Genomic DNA, 16,405 nt, shown 5'->3' with positions numbered 1-16,405 from the left:
AAACCTGGAAGCATCTGGAAAAGTTTCTGTTCTGCTAACAGAGAGCCAGGATTTGAGAATTAACAAATGAGTCCACTCTTCCACTCTTTTATGGCTTTAATACTGAATTAAGCCAACAAACAAGAGAGAAAATGTCAGAGAGCAAACAACAGGTCCTGGTTTTCTTACTTTCCATGTTATGATCCTCTGACTCTAGCTTTCCATAGCGCGCGTGTGTGTGTGTGTGTGCTTCCTCTCTTTTAGCTAACAATGCAGCTCAGGAAGTGTGTCAGGATAAGGGCCAGACCGCTGGGCTCTTTTCGGTCAGTGCATCCAACTTTGAGGGACAATAAGTCAGTCCTGTTAATCCCAGAGAAGCTCGCTCCGTGTTGGAGAAAGCTGTGGATCTGTGAAAGGGAATTACTGCCCAGGTGTGTTCAAAGGAAACTCTGAGATGTCCCTCTGGCTGGTGAGTGCTGTTGCAACATGTCATTTCTAACTGTGGGTGGTCAGAGACTCGCTCCCATCTCAAGGTCAGACCAACGCAGGACACAAAATGTTGGAGTCAAAGAAAACTGCTGCTGGTTTTGCCTGTTTTAGGTTATTAACGTGCTACTTTTCTTAAACTTGTTTTATTTGCCGCAATTTTTTAAGGACACAACAGACTTTTATATTGATTCTACCTTTTTGGCACCAGCTGTTTGAGGTTTGGGCATACACATCTTGCTTGCTGAATCTACTCACGCAGTTTGAATCTGTTCGAAACTCGTATTGAATTACATTTTAAATGACCTTTTAAATTATAAAATTCAAAGATCTCTGGTCACATCTTGTTTTTAGCTATAATCTGAAAATTCGACAACCAGAAGAAGATATGAAGAATAATACTGATAAAAATGGATCTGAATTGTAAAGCAAAGAGACTTTAACCGCAGGCTTAATATGAGCCGTTTGCTGATGTTAATGTTGTTTATTCCTCTTTGCATGAAATACAGGAAGGGCATGAACCAGGTGTAATTCCAGAATTATTCTCATCATAGCTTTAGGCTGAGTTTTAATCTTACTTGCTTGGCATAGATGCTACATTACTACAATTATAAAGGGAAATGCTTAATGAATATGACAATTTTCCTTAAATAAGTTTCAGAAAGTCGCAAGATAGTTTTGTTTCCTGTATCGTAATACATTGTAATATACTGACTCATAACCCCTGTAAGGTGATTGGTTTGTATTAGAGCTACTGCAAGTTGTCGACGTAATCCATGAAGTCGACCCTTAAAAATGCGTCAACATCAATATTTTTAATCGACGCAAACCAATATTTTTTCTTCTGCGTCATGACGTCATTGGTCGGCTGAGCAGCTGAGTCTGACTCTGTTGCAGCAGGGTTTGACTCGGTTCCAAGTTAGTTTCCGAAAGGCCCAAGGCTTTGAAAGTATGGGAGTACTTCAGATTATCACAGAACAAAAAGGTGGTTTGCTATGCACGAGCACCTAAAGAAAAAACACACAGGCGCTGTTCTGGATGATGGACCGCCAGAAAGAGTGTTGTCTATTCATTAGTAGGGAGAGCTTTTTAATATATTTTGTCCTCGCAGCTGTTTAATACATTCATAAAGCCATGTCAATTTCCTGCTTCCTTACAAATTCCATTGAATAAGTGTTTGAGAAAATGTTTTGGCTAAATCTGGGTTTATATTACGTTACGTGTGTGTGTGTGTGCGTGTGTGTGTGCGCGTTGGGCTTCTCGTATGTAGGGCTTCCACAAGTAGTTATTTTATTTCTGCCATTATGTTGAGCACATTTCTTTGTGTTAGGAATGCTATGAAAACAATAACGTTTGAATAATTGTGCAATATTTGAGGAAAGTAAATTGTTTAGATTAATCAACTAATCAGTAAAATAGCCAATAGATTAATCGATAGAAAATTGGTCGTTAGTGGCAGCCCTAGTTTGTATCGTCAGCCAGTATGCTGCCCTCATGAGCACGTTGCCTTGTGTAGTGGACTGTCTCAGTTTTTACGTCAGACTGAGACGGTCTGTCCCGTATGTCTCTCTTTCTCTGTCCCTCTTTTGTCCTCCCCTGTGATGCTGAGGTGTCACTCTCGGAGGTGTCCGGACAGATAATTTCTTTATGGCCCTGCAGAACGCAGTAACTTTCACCCTGACGACTGCTTTACAAGCGGCCGTCCTCTCTTCATTGGAGGTGGACCCCCTCGTCTGTCATCAAGTCTTATGCAATGGTCAGCCTTAACAGAGGACAGCAGTCTTCTTTAATTGACCTTTGTTTCACTTTCATTTAACCTCTAGTGGCTCCTTTATTAATTTCACTTTCACATGTCATGAAAGCGGATTTTTACATGAAGAGGACTCCTGTTAAAATGTGTATAAACCTAGAAATAATGGACATACGGGTGTATACTTGATGGGTGTTCCCGCATTTTTTTTTGCTGAGTGAAGAAAGTCAGAGCCAGCACTCCACCCTTTCATCACCTTGGCCTCCATCCTGTTCATTTCTGCCCTGTCTGGCTTTATGAGGCAGCTGATGATTGCTCGGAGGCCTTTGGTGTGTGAGGCCAGTTGATAATTACTGCTCCAAAGGTGAAATGGTCACTGTGTGTACTTTGTGTTTGGCGGGGGCGTCTGTAGATGATAATTAAAGGTTAAATAGCTCACCCCTGCCCTTTAAGAATTTATAATTTACTCCCACACAAAGGATAAAGCTGTCAGCTGTCATCTTCTTTCACAGCTTATTCGCCTCTGATTTATTGGTTCAACAGAAGCCATATCTATTACCAGACATTTGGGAAACTCCTCAGGACTCAGGCACCAGATTGATTTTGAATAATGTGAATATTTTCTTGTGTGTAATATACTGTACATCTCTATGCTTTTAAGACATATTTACGAGGCTCACCAGTAAAGATGGCACAGTGGTGCAGTGGTTGTTAGCACTGTTGTCTCACAGGAAGAAAGTTCCTGGTTTGACCCTTAACAGGATGAGTGTTGAGATAATGGATGGATGGTTGAAAGGCTTCCAGTAAAGTAAGAAATTGTCCCCTTGCTCTCCGTTTGTGATACGTTTTCCTGTATCTCACTTGTTATCCACAAACTTTATTGAGGAAAACCAATGATATATTATGTATATAAAGATGGATGACATGTCTCCATGTACTCTCATTGTACAAAATTGAAGACAAAATACCTCGCGAGGCGAGCGCTGACGTCTTGCGATGGTTCATTTGGAGCCCGAGCTGCAAAGTAGAGATTGGCGGGTGGAGCTGCCGTAGCCACCGCTAACCAAACACACACTTAACTTAAGGTCCCACATGTGGGCGTATTTAACTGCAGAACAGCTTCTTGTGTTGGTCTGAAGCAGACGTTCACAAATGTGGAAACTTCAATGACTGTATTGTTTAAGTAACGTCTCCTCTCGCCGTTCCTCCTCTACTCTGTTACTCGGGCAACAGATCGTCTGCAGGAGCCGTATTTGTCAACAGAGCTGTCAATCATCCTTTTTACAGCATCAAATAACTAATTTAAAATAAACTTGTCATACAAATGAACACTTGGACATAAATCAGCAAGATAAGAACTAACTATAATGACAGAAATCATGTGTGAGAAAAATGTATTTGACATGTATTTTGATTTTATAGTTTGACTCATGTCCCATCTGTTAACATGGAGGAGGAGGGCTTTATGACCTTTACTGCAGCCAGTCAGCAGGGGGCGATAGAGAGGGTTTGGCTTTGCCTTTGGGGAGCTGTCATGTCGTCAATCTTTTTATACAGTCTATGAGGAAAACCCTTTTTAGTGGTGCACAGCACTTAATAGGAAACTTAGGGATCTTAGTGATCCACATAACATTTTATAGTTCTGGAAAAACAAGACAGAAATGTTGCCTCTGCATGGCACAAAATTCTAAATATTCTTTATCATTTCTCACCAGACAGCTTTATTATAGGCTGGGGTGACAGTATCACTCGCATGCAGTCACTGAGAATTAAATCTTCGCCCAGGAAGCTTTGTCATTCTTTGAGCCTCCTTCTGTCTGAAGAGGCTTTGGGTTAACAGCTGGGATTATAGCTTGTCTTAAAACAGGACATGTCATTGTGCGCTCCATTTCCACAAAGTCCCGATTTAAATTTCCCATTCCTGCCAATTTGTCCAAAATGTTCCCATCTGCGGACTTAAGATAGAGCACCGTCTCTGTGCTTTGCTCGAAGATGAATTGAGCCACTCAAGTCCCCATGGCGGTCTGCCACCTGCTTACATGCCAAAAAATGGACGCCTTGAATCAATAGAGGGAGGGGCAGGAGATACTTGGTGCATTAATCATAGCCACTTGGTTGGGGGGTGTAACATGAAATGCAATACTTAAACAAATGGGCCTCCAATGCTAATGTTATTATTAGCTATTAGTTAACTTCAGCTTTAATTGATTTAGCCTTTTCAGCAGTGACAAAAGATAGACTGGTTGTATTTTCTGCCATGATCGCGCAGAGTGTAAGCTAGATGCATGATGTGATTGAGGCTAAACTAAAACATGGCACCTGAGTTGAGATAAGAGAAGCTTAGACAACATTTCCACACATTTGTTTCTTTATTGGTGCTTTTAGAACGACACTGCATTGCTATTGATGGATAATAGCAAATTAAATTGAAGAGCAGATACTACCAGCTGTGACCAAAACCTCCCAGTCACCCCCCCCCCAATAAAACCATGACCGCTGCTTCCCCTCTTATTCTCTCAGGAACAATGACCCTCACTCCCTCACCTCTTGCCTGGTTTCCTAGAACAGACAACAGACCTGACGTTGCCAGACTCTGACATGAAACCAGCCCATTGTTTGTTCTGCAGAGAGACAGGAAGTGCGCATGATATTGTCCCCGCTGCTTCTCCAGAACTTAGCCAGTATTGTGTAATGTTCTGTAACATGAATAAAGAAGGCTATGCCAGAGCCTGATTACCTTTCTTCACCTGTAAGAAAGTGTTTGTGAGCTATGCACAGACTGTTGGCCGACTTGTCTGTAACCGTCCATGTCATCTGACCGCTGCACTGAAGAGATCTACCAACCTGCAGCATGTTCTAACCAACAAATTACTCAATACTCACTGTTTTCTTGCGCTTGTTGTTATCGGAAACACATGGTTGGATTTTCCCATTAGGAAAATGTCACTTAGACAATAGGCTGCTGTTAGTTATAAGGGCGTGAGCACAATATATTTTTTACAGGCAATTTCAGCTTGAATCAACTTCAGTACAATCGCCTCTAGAGGTTAGGCTCATTTGTTAGCTGTGGCCAATTTTGACATGTGAATTTAAAGGTAAAAAAATGGACAAAGCAACTATTACAGAGGCTGTGCCAAAGAATCAAGTTCTGCACAAAAAGGCACTGTGTAGCTCTATTGTACAAATATTCTTGAACAAACTCTGGTACTGTACAACTCTACTTACAGTTCCTTAAATTAGCATCTCTCTCTGCATGTCATGGCCAGCCCAATCCGGATCTGAACCGCATTAAAAACCTCCTGAATGTGATCAAGAGGAAGGTGGATGGTCACAAGCCATCAGACAAAGAGTGGCCGAACAGCGCCGTGACAGACTGGTGGGGAGCATGCCAAGATGCATGAACGCCATCAATTAAAACCAGGCTATTCCACCAGATATACACCAGACCTAAATGAGAATATTTTATTTGGTAGAGAGAAATGTTGTTTACAATAAAACAAAAGTTCATGTAACACAAACACAAACCTATGAATAGTAGAACCAGAGAAAAACACATTCTGGCATTGGTCTCTTCATTTTTTTACCACAGCTGTATTGTCAGGTAAGCAAGGAAGCTAGCCCTCTTGCTAACAGGCAGATAGCTAGATTGCTAACTGGTAACTTCAAGCCATAGTAATGGTCCTGGCTTGTTTAATGGAGAAAGAGAAAGAGAAAGTGAGAAAAAATGATTCATGTACATAGAGTATTAATCCATGGTCATGATGGTCATTTGTGTTTTTGGATGCCTTAATTAGTGCTCATGGATTGATCACTTATGCCCTAGAACAGGGACTCCCAAAGTGGGGTGCATGTGAGGATGGATCCGCTTTTTGTCCATGTGATCTGTTTCTGAGGCCGTGCATGTGTCTGTACTTGGTGCATCATGTGTAACTCTATTGCAGTTTGATTCAACTTAGGCGACTGATGTTCTAATTTCCGTAACAGCTATGTTATGTTTGGTGATTGTAATTTAAACTCTTCTCTCATGATGGGCCTATCTGCCTGTGCGTGTCTCCTCGCCCTCACTCGTCTTCTTTGCTCTTTAAAAGTGAGGACTTTTGTTGCAGTGTAGTTTCAGTGCATTGTTGTGATCTGTTGAATATTTTGAATATCTTGATTATTTGTGCAGAATTAAACTTGATTCCTTTAATGCTTCTATAAATAGGCTATGTTGCGTTTTTTTTGTCTTTCTTTTAAGTGTCGGGGGTACATCAACCTGGTCCGGATGTAGAAGGGGGTGCGTTGCATAAAAAGTTTGGGGACCGCTGCACTACAACATAAGTCTAAACCATATTAGGATATAACAATTAGGATTTACGGCTTGTCATAAACACAACTTTGAACTGGCAAGATCCAAATTAAATCAATGCATTTGTATTAAACATTAAATCTTAAGTGCATAAAACCCAAGTGGCTAATAAGTTTCCCATGGCCTGACAATTTGCAATGTCGCCTTTATCCAAATCAATACAGTCGAGTACAAACACGCACAAATGATCCATTTAAGAGCAAGAATCACATTTAAGTCTGCAACAATGTTTTCTTCTCCTCCATTTACCTGCTAGGCTCTGTACTTGCTCTGAAATTGTTCTGAATAACACTGCGTTAGAGCTATCTGTAAAAATTTGGATGAGCGGTCTGAACATTGGACTTTCAAACATCTTGCAGCACAGGTGGATCTGAAAAAGGCTCACCACAAAAAAACAGGAAGCAGATGAGAATACACCCAAACAGGGAAGCTGGCTGTCTTGCAGTGTTTTCAGCAAAAAGTCAGATGCTTCCTTCTCTCATTTACCCCGAATGGAGACAAAGAAGGGAGCTTCCTGTGTGACGACATGATCTGGAACTCGGCTACTCTTCATTGTTGTTTAAAGAGATTTAGCTAATGAGAAGTAACTTTAACATCAACAGATTTTAACATCATAAACCCTTTTTAATAAGACCTCACAATATATAAATAGATGTCTGGTTTTTTTTTTATGCCTTGTGATGATTGTCATCTACACACCAGAATATTGGCAAATACTGACAAAAAGTCATATTGTAGCTATTCTTAATGAAATATTTTGTCAATATTGGAACACAATCAATTCTTGATGACACATCCTGCATTCGGAGGCGTCTTCTATTTATGTGTCCATGAAACGCTTTCTCAAGGTGTCATGCACAAGTTCTACGAGCTGCCTCACAGTTTTGTGTCATTACTGTGTTTTTTTTTAAAAATTCTCTCAAATTCAGCGCTATAAGCCGTAGGGGTGGTAATCAATAAGTGCGCGATATGTGGCCAGAGATAACTGTACGGTAAAAGACTGACAGAGGCTTGATGATATGAGCACTCATTAAAGTCGAGGTGAAATGAAAAATGTCATTTTAATCCTTTTCGATCACATCCCCGGTAATATTGTGCATCTATTTGACAATATAGGTTAAAAAAAAAATACAGAAAATCAATTTCTTTGTATTCTTATATCAAAATCTGATCATTTTTTCTTCCGGTAAAACTTAATTTCATGCGTGCTTACGTAAGTTGGCACCAAACAATTTCAACCAATCAATCTGCAACATTTAGCCGCAGAGCACCAAGAACGCTCGGTCAGTTAGCTAGCTACTGCGCTGTGGAGAACGTCTGTCTACGCCCACTTCTCAACGATCAAATCAAATCCCTCTAATGATATGTCCCGCCTGCACGTCCCGTTTCACTCGGGAATACGTCACGATACGGAAGCTAGATACTCTCGAAATGCCGTTTCAGCTCGACTTTAAACAGATGAAGGAGGCAGCTGCTTCAATTTCCCACATTTATTTTCTCATTTTCATCACACCTGGAGGAGTGGAGGAGTGTTTTTTCTATAAAAAGAAAATAGACAAATTAGTCTTCAATATGAAATTGAAAAATCAATTAAACACATTTAAGTAAATTAACTATTAAATCATTTTTCAAATTGAATAGATTTTATTAGCATTCTCACAATGTCAGGCAAACATCACTCACTCAACGCACTCAGGACATGCACAGTATACCTTCTCATGGTAGGGCAGACAAAGGAAGAACTAGAGCCTTGTCACGGCGCCAGTGATTGGTACAGCTGTGATTGTGCTCTCTGGTCATGTGACCGTCTCCCAACAATAACATTCATGATACAGCAATTCTGGGATAAATTGTATATTGCAAGACAATCATGTAATGATACATCACGATATCTGATTAATAATATGCCACTAAATAGGTGAAGTGCAGGATTAATGTATTAATTTATTGCAATTTGGTGTCAGTTTCATAGAATTTGACATAAACTGTGTTTTCAGTCTGTAAATTAAATTTCTTGTCATGAAAAATTCAGTGCGAGGAGTCATGTAGCAGTGACACGTTAAGTCAAATTCGCAGGAAAATCAGTTTAGAGCGCCGTATATTTGTGAATGAAAATATCAACATTTGGTGCCAGCATATCGATTATCGTATTGCAGTTAGGAGGACGATATATTGCCGTATCAATATTTTGTCCCAACCATAATTAGCTAGCGTTAACACCAATTACAATTCACAGGAACTCCCTCACGAGCTTTCTGTTTTCAAAGCAGAATCATACAGCACATTTGGCCTTACATTGTAACATTAATGATTTCAGTTACACATTTGGTAGTGAGTTGTCATTAGTTTTAAGTCAGCTCCTCTATCTGACTTACCATCAAAAATAAGCCTTTTTTGTGTGCTCCTTTTTAGGGTCAATATATTTTAAATGATTTATATCATTTGTTGTTAGAACAATAAATGTAATTGTTAGGACAATTTCATTTCCCTTTATCCAACACACAAAAAACAGCACATGCAGATCAATAGCTGGCGATGGCGTGCTCGGTCTAATTACTCAGAATGCATACAGGCTCAGTGGCTCCATATATGACTGGTGTGAGACTGTCAATCTTCATTAGCCCCCCTGACAGCTACAAATACACTCACACTCTGCTGAATACACTTATCTCCCCAGCACACATACACGGTCACATTTTAGATCTCTCTCTTTCTGTATAACCTTTGTTATCAAATCTATCAGTTAGGAGAGTGCCTGCATTTGATATGTATTTACAGCTTCATATTTAATTGCAAGGATTTCGCCCTACTCCACTCAATACATCTCATATTCATTGACATCCCCCCTTTTCTATATCAAATTGAAGGCCCCCTCCTTTTCCCATCACTATAAGTGCCTCCTTCTTTACCAGACGGCTCTGCCCGACCAACCCCACCTCCGCCCACTCCTGCTTTCCCTTCTCTGCAAATCTTTTGCTTCTTCATGCTTTGAATGGGAGAACCCGCAGCATCCAGAGAAAGAGGGGACCAGATAAAGGATGCTGTAAGGATGCTAGGGAAGGATGCATTTAGGAATTACTTCAATTATACTTTAAGGGAACTTCTTTTCACTTAAACTAAAGGAAGATGCACTATTTCTCGGATCGTACTTGCATCCATCCAAAGATTTTCCCCAGGAATAATTGCTAGGGACATTGTACAGCTGGAGACTGGGTCTGAAGGACAGACTTAGAGAGGGAGGGGAGACGAGGAGCAGCAGCTGTTTTACAGTAGAGGACGTGAGGAGGTTTTCAGGAGAGGATGGGCGGACTACGCTGGTGTCTTGCCACAGTCTTCAGTTGGGCAAAATTTTTCTTCTTCTGCATCTTCCCGTTTCGGAAACAAGGGAAAAGCAAAAACAAGGTACAGTTCATTCTTAGATGTTATATCAGTATGAAGAGGGTTTGTATTGTTTTGATTTATTTATGTATTCATTTCAAAATGTGTTAATCTGCTTGTAGAATAGGGTGCAGTGACTGTGACACATTTTGCTGTATGTAAAAACCGAACAGATGTGCATTAATTCTGCTGATTGAGACACAAAAACTTTATTTTCAGCCACGCTAGCCATCTGGGTTTAGGGATTGCAATGTCATTTGTTCTGTGGGTTGACAGGTCGAGACAGAAATATCTAATGGATCAGTTGCAGGGACATTTTGTCCAGAGATTCTTGCTCCCCAGAGGATGAATCAAGCTGACTTTGGGGATCACCTGACCTTTCATCTATTAGCACCAGCAGGTGGAAATTGTTCACTAATCCAGTGAATATCACAACATCTAGGTACTGCACAGGAACAAAATGTTGTACAATTCTGACCATGTTTCTCTTTCCTTTGATGATCCTCCAACTTAACTGTCAGCACAAGCATGACTTTGACATTTGTGGTTTTCACTGAAATGTTTTGAAAGCTATTGCATGCACATTTATGTCCTGCTGAGCATGAATTATTATGAGTTTGTTTTGTTTCCTCTTGTGCGTCATCAGGTGTACTTAGGCTGATGGGAATGTCATTATTTTATAACCAAATACCACAAAACTTGAGCTCTAATTAGCAAATGTTGAAGTGGTTTACACTGTAATCATTATACCCTCTAAATAAATGCATGTTAGCATGCTGAAGTTGGCCTATCGCAAACCATCGCTGTACAGTCATCAATTCGTATGGATACCTAACAAAAGAAGACTTTTCTAAGATTTTTCAAAGACTAAAGTCTGACACACTCTAACATTATTCACAGACCATCAGATTTAGCAAAGAGTGGATATCTTGAAGGGTCACTGTTAACAAGACTACAACTAGATTCCTGCTGAGATTATTTCCCGTCATGCTTCTGTTGGATCAAGAGAAAAACAATCAGAGAAGCAGAAACAGCAGCCGCTTGTGATCACTGCTGCCTCCTGTGTTTGCAGTGGTTTGTGTTTTCTGCGGAGACTGAGGCTGTGTCTTTCGCTGGACTAGCATTTCAAGCTAGCAGCCTGTTTGTAAGATCCTGATTACCCTGACTTTCACTGACAACCAGTGACGCTTCACAACTGTGTCCTTGCGTCCAAATAGCGTCCAACTTTTGCAGCACTTTCACTTTGAGCACATCAGCCTTTGTTTGTTCAGTTGTTGACCCCGTTCCAGAGTCCCCTTCATGTTAGCTACCGGGTTAGCTGCTTCCTAGAGAGAGCAGACAACTGGTTGCCGTTAATGTTCACACAATTGAACTACAGTAGTTGCATTAGCCAAGATTTGATGTTAGAATTTATTAGAACTCTTTATTTCAACATTGGAAAATTGTCTGCAACTTTGGAATTGCTTGATAAGTTTGGTGTAAGGTCTGCATAAATCATGCTTAAATCCAGTCTCTTCTTAGACTTCACATGACATTTATTCACACCAGTGATATGCAGATATGGTTTCAATTGTTTGTTATATCATACTTATTGTGTACATTTAATGTGTTGAACAAAAATATGAATCTAATAATCATAGCTTCTTACACAGGAAGTATAAAACATTGGGATAATGATCTCTTGACCCGTCCCCAAATGTCCCAACATTTCCATCTGCAGCTGCCAAACGACAATGGAAATGAAATGAATATTTGTATGATGCCCGGCCAGTGATAGGCCTGCTGTGAGCGCAGAGGATGAGACAGGCTGGAGAGATAAGCAAATTAGGACACACACAACGGCACACACAGACACACACCAGGATATTGCCAGTTTGACTTGGCTACTTTTCCTGGTAGTAGGTCTGTGATGTCAAACAGAGCCATTAATCTTGCAAATGCAGCCACTGCTCAGTGTGTTTAGCACACACACACTTGCAGACATTCATCCCGATGTGCACACAGGTTTCATCTACACACTCTGAACTCACCCCTAATTAAAGCAGAAAGTGTTTTAGTCGATGTCTGGCTGTCTGGCTGCAGACACATTGAGGGTCTTTAGCATGCGTCTCCCTCTCCTGGGGTTGTGGATCTTCCTCCGCTGGCACTTTCATGGTCTCTGTGCCATGAGGTGGTGTTCAGCAGGGGCAGAAAAAGCACTTTACCTGTGTATGCCCTCAGTTTGGGCCAGTTTGCGTTAGCTGTGAGCTGCTTAATTGTTAGCAACAGCAGCTTAGCATGTTAGCGTGGTGATGCAGTGACATGGATGACTGTACTATTAGGCCAGCTGAATCCTAGCGAAGTCCAGTGATGTATAGGTGACCTGTGCTGTGACCTCTTGAAGAGGTGCTTTCTTTGAGACTGATGAACTTTCACTGAGCTAATTTTAACATCTTTTTAGCTGTGGATACGTTCTCAGTGGTTTTATGGAGGTCAAAGAAAGTTTTTATGACACTCCTGAGAGAAATATTAGTCTCCTCCGTCGCTAAATGTTCCACAATGTTCCCAAGCTAGTTCCTATCTTTGTCTGTCGGCTCTTTGATGCTGGGCAGATAGCGATGATTTTTTAACACCTTCTTTGCACAAAACAGCTGGATTCTACTTAAAAAGATCATGAAAGGTTCCCTTAATAAGACCAAAACATTGAGCTGAAAGCAGCTAAACACTTTAATGATGATTAGGATTGCAGAGTAGGGTGATAAGTCACTGTGGGTTCATGGCTATTGTTATTTCCAGAATAGTTTTGTACCTTGGAGCTCTTAGTCATGGACACCCTTTAAGTCAGCTGCTGATTTAAGTCAAGGTATTAATTTATCCTATGATATACTTTTGGCTCTTTTAACTATAATACAATCAACATGGCATGTACAATGTGTTTTACAGTTTAAGAATAACAAATAATGTCAATTCAAGTAACTACTTGCTCTTTTAGTGTTGTTGTTGAGCAGACAGGAAGTGTGTACACTGTACCTTTAACACACCTGCTGATGACGTGTAAAAATGTCAAAGCCTGCAGACTGAGAATAATTCAACTTCAAGTACTGTACTACACACCAGAGTGGGGGCAGTACAGTACACACAGTCTTTACCCAAGTAGAAGTACAGATATCTGTGTAAAAACTCTGGTAAAAGTAGAAGTACTGATTCAACTTCTTTACTGAATAAAAAAAAGACAAGTACAAGCCCTGAAATTTACTCACAGTATAAAAGTAAAGTGTCCCTCTGAAGAACATGTTTACAGACTGTTTCTGTGCAAAGCTAACTGAGTCTCACATTAAATTGACTATCCATGTTGTTACAAGTTCTACAAGTGGGTTACATCATATTCACTAGACACCTCTTCTGCACGGTCGGGTCGCCTCTGGTCTGTTCCGTCTTGATTTATCTGTTACATTGTTGTCGTCATTTTATGGCAGTTTTGGGTGATATGCACTGATGGCTACACCAAGGTCTTTTCTATGTGCCATTGTCCCATTATTTAGGAAGAAATCGATCTTGATGCTGGGAAGGCGGCACATGATGATGCAAATGAACTATAAGTCCCCTAAAATGAATTTTTAAGAAATGTTGGAGTAGGAGTTAAAGTGGTAATCTCGAAGATCTCAGTTTCGTTCTCTTTGGCGGCACCTATGGTGATAAACGGTAATTACTGGAGCACACTTCCCTGATATCCAGACAGTGCTGCGTGTGTGACGTCCACGGTTGGCTCCGGTTGTAACTCTTGATTTTCCTGGCTGACGGTCGCTTTCCTTTTCAGACTGTTTGCTTCATCTGAGCGTCGAGTTTGTTTCTTTTTCTTTGGATTTTCACTTATTTTTGAAGTTGTATCTGTAGTCATCCATCTTTTCTTTGTTTGTTCAGCCATAGTAGATTACTGTTTACTCGCAACACTTGCAGAGACCGGAGCAGCCGCTTAGCTCGGCCTACCCTCTCTGGCAGACCAACCACTGCTGGCTGATGGAAAACGCGTCACCAACTGGACACCCAGTCTGTAATACTGCAAATGCAAAGGCTTTCATCAGTGGGCCATAGGTTCAGTCACCATTGTGTTACCTCATTCGGCGATAGATAGTGACTTAACAGACATTTATTTAAATGAAAATCTTGGAGATTATTACTTTAAGGTGGGAGAAGTGAGTAGTTGGCATACTGAGTTATTTGGAAAGGTGATCTGTGGGAAGTGCAGTGCAGAGATCCTCCTGACGACCTCTTGTTTTAGAGATTTCTCAAAGTTATGAATTACTCCCAAGACAAAGATCCCTTTAATGTTCTCTAATGACCGCTCTCCAAAGAGGAAGCCGGACACACAGTAAATGCTTCACACCGTGTTTCAGTGTTATTGTTGTGTTCATGGGTCAGTGTGTTCTGCGGGTTGGACGGTCCTTCCTCTCAGCACAGAGAACAGAGGAAAACGTGCACACACATGTGAGTGCTCTGCAAAGGGAGGGCCGGGGGTCTGTATTGTTTTCAACAGATGGGAGTCACGGGGGTGGGAAAGGGTGTGTGCCTGTCTGTGTGTGTTGGGGGGGCCTGCTGGAGTGTGCTCTTCCTCTGTCTGTCAACAAGTGAACTCCCCCCTTCATGTAGCAGCTTCTAGGACGTCAGCCAAATGACAGAACACACCCCTGTGTTTACACGTTCACTCTCTGCTTATCTATCTGTGTTTATCTACCACCTCTATCTATCTGCTTATCTATCTGCTACAGACACTATTTCACCTGTTTATCTCTTTCTGTCCACTTTATTTTTTACCTTCTCTATCTTACAAACCTCCTTAATTCCTTATTTTTTCTGTAATTCTCAGCTAAAACCTTAATTTTTAAATATTAAATCTGTTGTACCAGCGTGCACAGCTTTGATCCCCCTCTGCTGTTTACCCATCCTCACTCGGTTCAAGGACAGTGACCTGACAGCGGTTAATCTTCTTAATTGTGTAAGTGCCTCGCTGTCCACTCGTGGCTCTGCTTTACAAAAGAAGACAGAAATGGTCAAGGTTAAAGAGGTACTAAAACAAATCCCACAAGTGATCTGATTAGCCTTGGAAATATGCCCACCCTCCCTTTTACTACAACACAACCTCGCTCACCCACGCACACACACACATGCACACACACACTTGCGCACACTGCCTCTGTTATCTCTGCAGTGCATCCTATATTTAATATCCGTCCTCTTGAACAAGAGTCTGAACATGAATGTGGATGCAGTTTGCTCAGTGGCCACCAGTGGGTGCTGCAGCTGCACTCTGCTGCTGCTGTATTAACAGTGTCTTGTGTTGCAGCCTAAATAAGTTAGTTGGATCACTTTGCCCTTGAATAGTCAAAATATCATTATATGAAATCTGATTTGCAAAAGCTGTTTCTCTGTCTTATGCTCTTTATAGCTTTTTATTGTTTTTGCTTGATAAACTGGTTTTTAAAGCACTTTGTAAGTAGATAAAGTCATAAAAGCAAACCCTGTTATCTCTCTTTGTTGGCTGTGCAGTAAATCCTGATGTTATATATAGAATATGTTCTGTTATTGAATGCATCATACACTGTTTGTCACAGCGTGCACTGACAAGGAGTTGAGAGCTGACTTCATGCATAGAGGAACATTGTGTCCAAGGTTGTGAAGGTTAAGTTTTCATGCAAGTACAACTAAGCTCTGCTGGACAACACTCATGTGCACCGTCATTATGTTCCAAAATAACCACGAGCTCTGATATATGATGTCAGTCTGTTCTTATTCGCTGTTCATATTTACACCTAACAAAAAGAAATGCAATATATTTTGTGTATATCTCACGGGATCATGAGCCGCGAGGCTGTGATCGAGTAACCTATTTTCTGCAGAATCATGCTGAAGATCTCTGAATTCCCATATTTTGAAATTGATGATCAATTAGGGTCACCGTTAAGGTATTAAGGTTTGATTTATTTAAGGTGGGAAAAGTTGCTTCCTTAGCTTAACTTAGCTCTGTTACAAATCATCACATCTTATTCAGTGAAGTTGGTAATGTTAAAGTAATAAACTCGAAGATTTTCATTTAAATAAATGCCTGTTAAGTCACTACCTATCGCCGAATGAGGTAACATAATGGTGACTGAGCCTATGGCCCACTGATGAAAGCCTTTGCATTTGCAGTATTAGACTGGGTGTCCAGTTAGTGACGCGTTTTCCATCACCCAGCAGTGGTTGGTCTGCCAGAGAGGGTAGGAGGAGCTAAGCGGCTGCTTTTCCGCTCTCTGCAAGTATTGCGACTAAACAGTAATCTACTATGGCAGAACAAACAAAGAAAAGATGAATGACTACAGATACAACTTCAACAAGAAGTGAAAATCCAGAGAAAAAGAAACAAATTTGACGCTCAGTTGAAGGCAAATAATCTGAAAAGGAAAGCGACCGTCAGCCAGGAAAATAAAGAGGTACAACCGTTATCTTTG

General features: G+C 40.8%; 1 protein-coding gene across 1 annotated transcript in view; it reads left to right on the top strand.

The window, feature by feature from the left end:
* Positions 1–388: 388 nt before the first annotated feature.
* The window catches only part of tns1b (tensin 1b), a 177,978-nt gene continuing 161,961 nt past the window's right edge, over positions 389–16,405 (top strand). The window contains exon 1 of the mRNA XM_069662594.1: positions 389–448. Within this exon, the coding sequence (XP_069518695.1) occupies positions 434–448 (15 nt within the window). The 5' untranslated portion in view covers positions 389–433. The remainder of the gene's footprint in view (positions 449–16,405) is intronic.

Source organism: Semicossyphus pulcher, unplaced genomic scaffold (genome assembly GCF_022749685.1).
Source record: "Semicossyphus pulcher isolate SPU_LCO1_2020_fin unplaced genomic scaffold, fSemPul1.0.p SCAF_15, whole genome shotgun sequence".
In the NCBI taxonomy this organism is placed as follows: Eukaryota; Metazoa; Chordata; class Actinopteri; order Labriformes; family Labridae; genus Semicossyphus; species Semicossyphus pulcher.
Note: the sequence above shows the minus strand (reverse complement) of the source record. Positions and strands in the feature narration are given on the sequence as shown.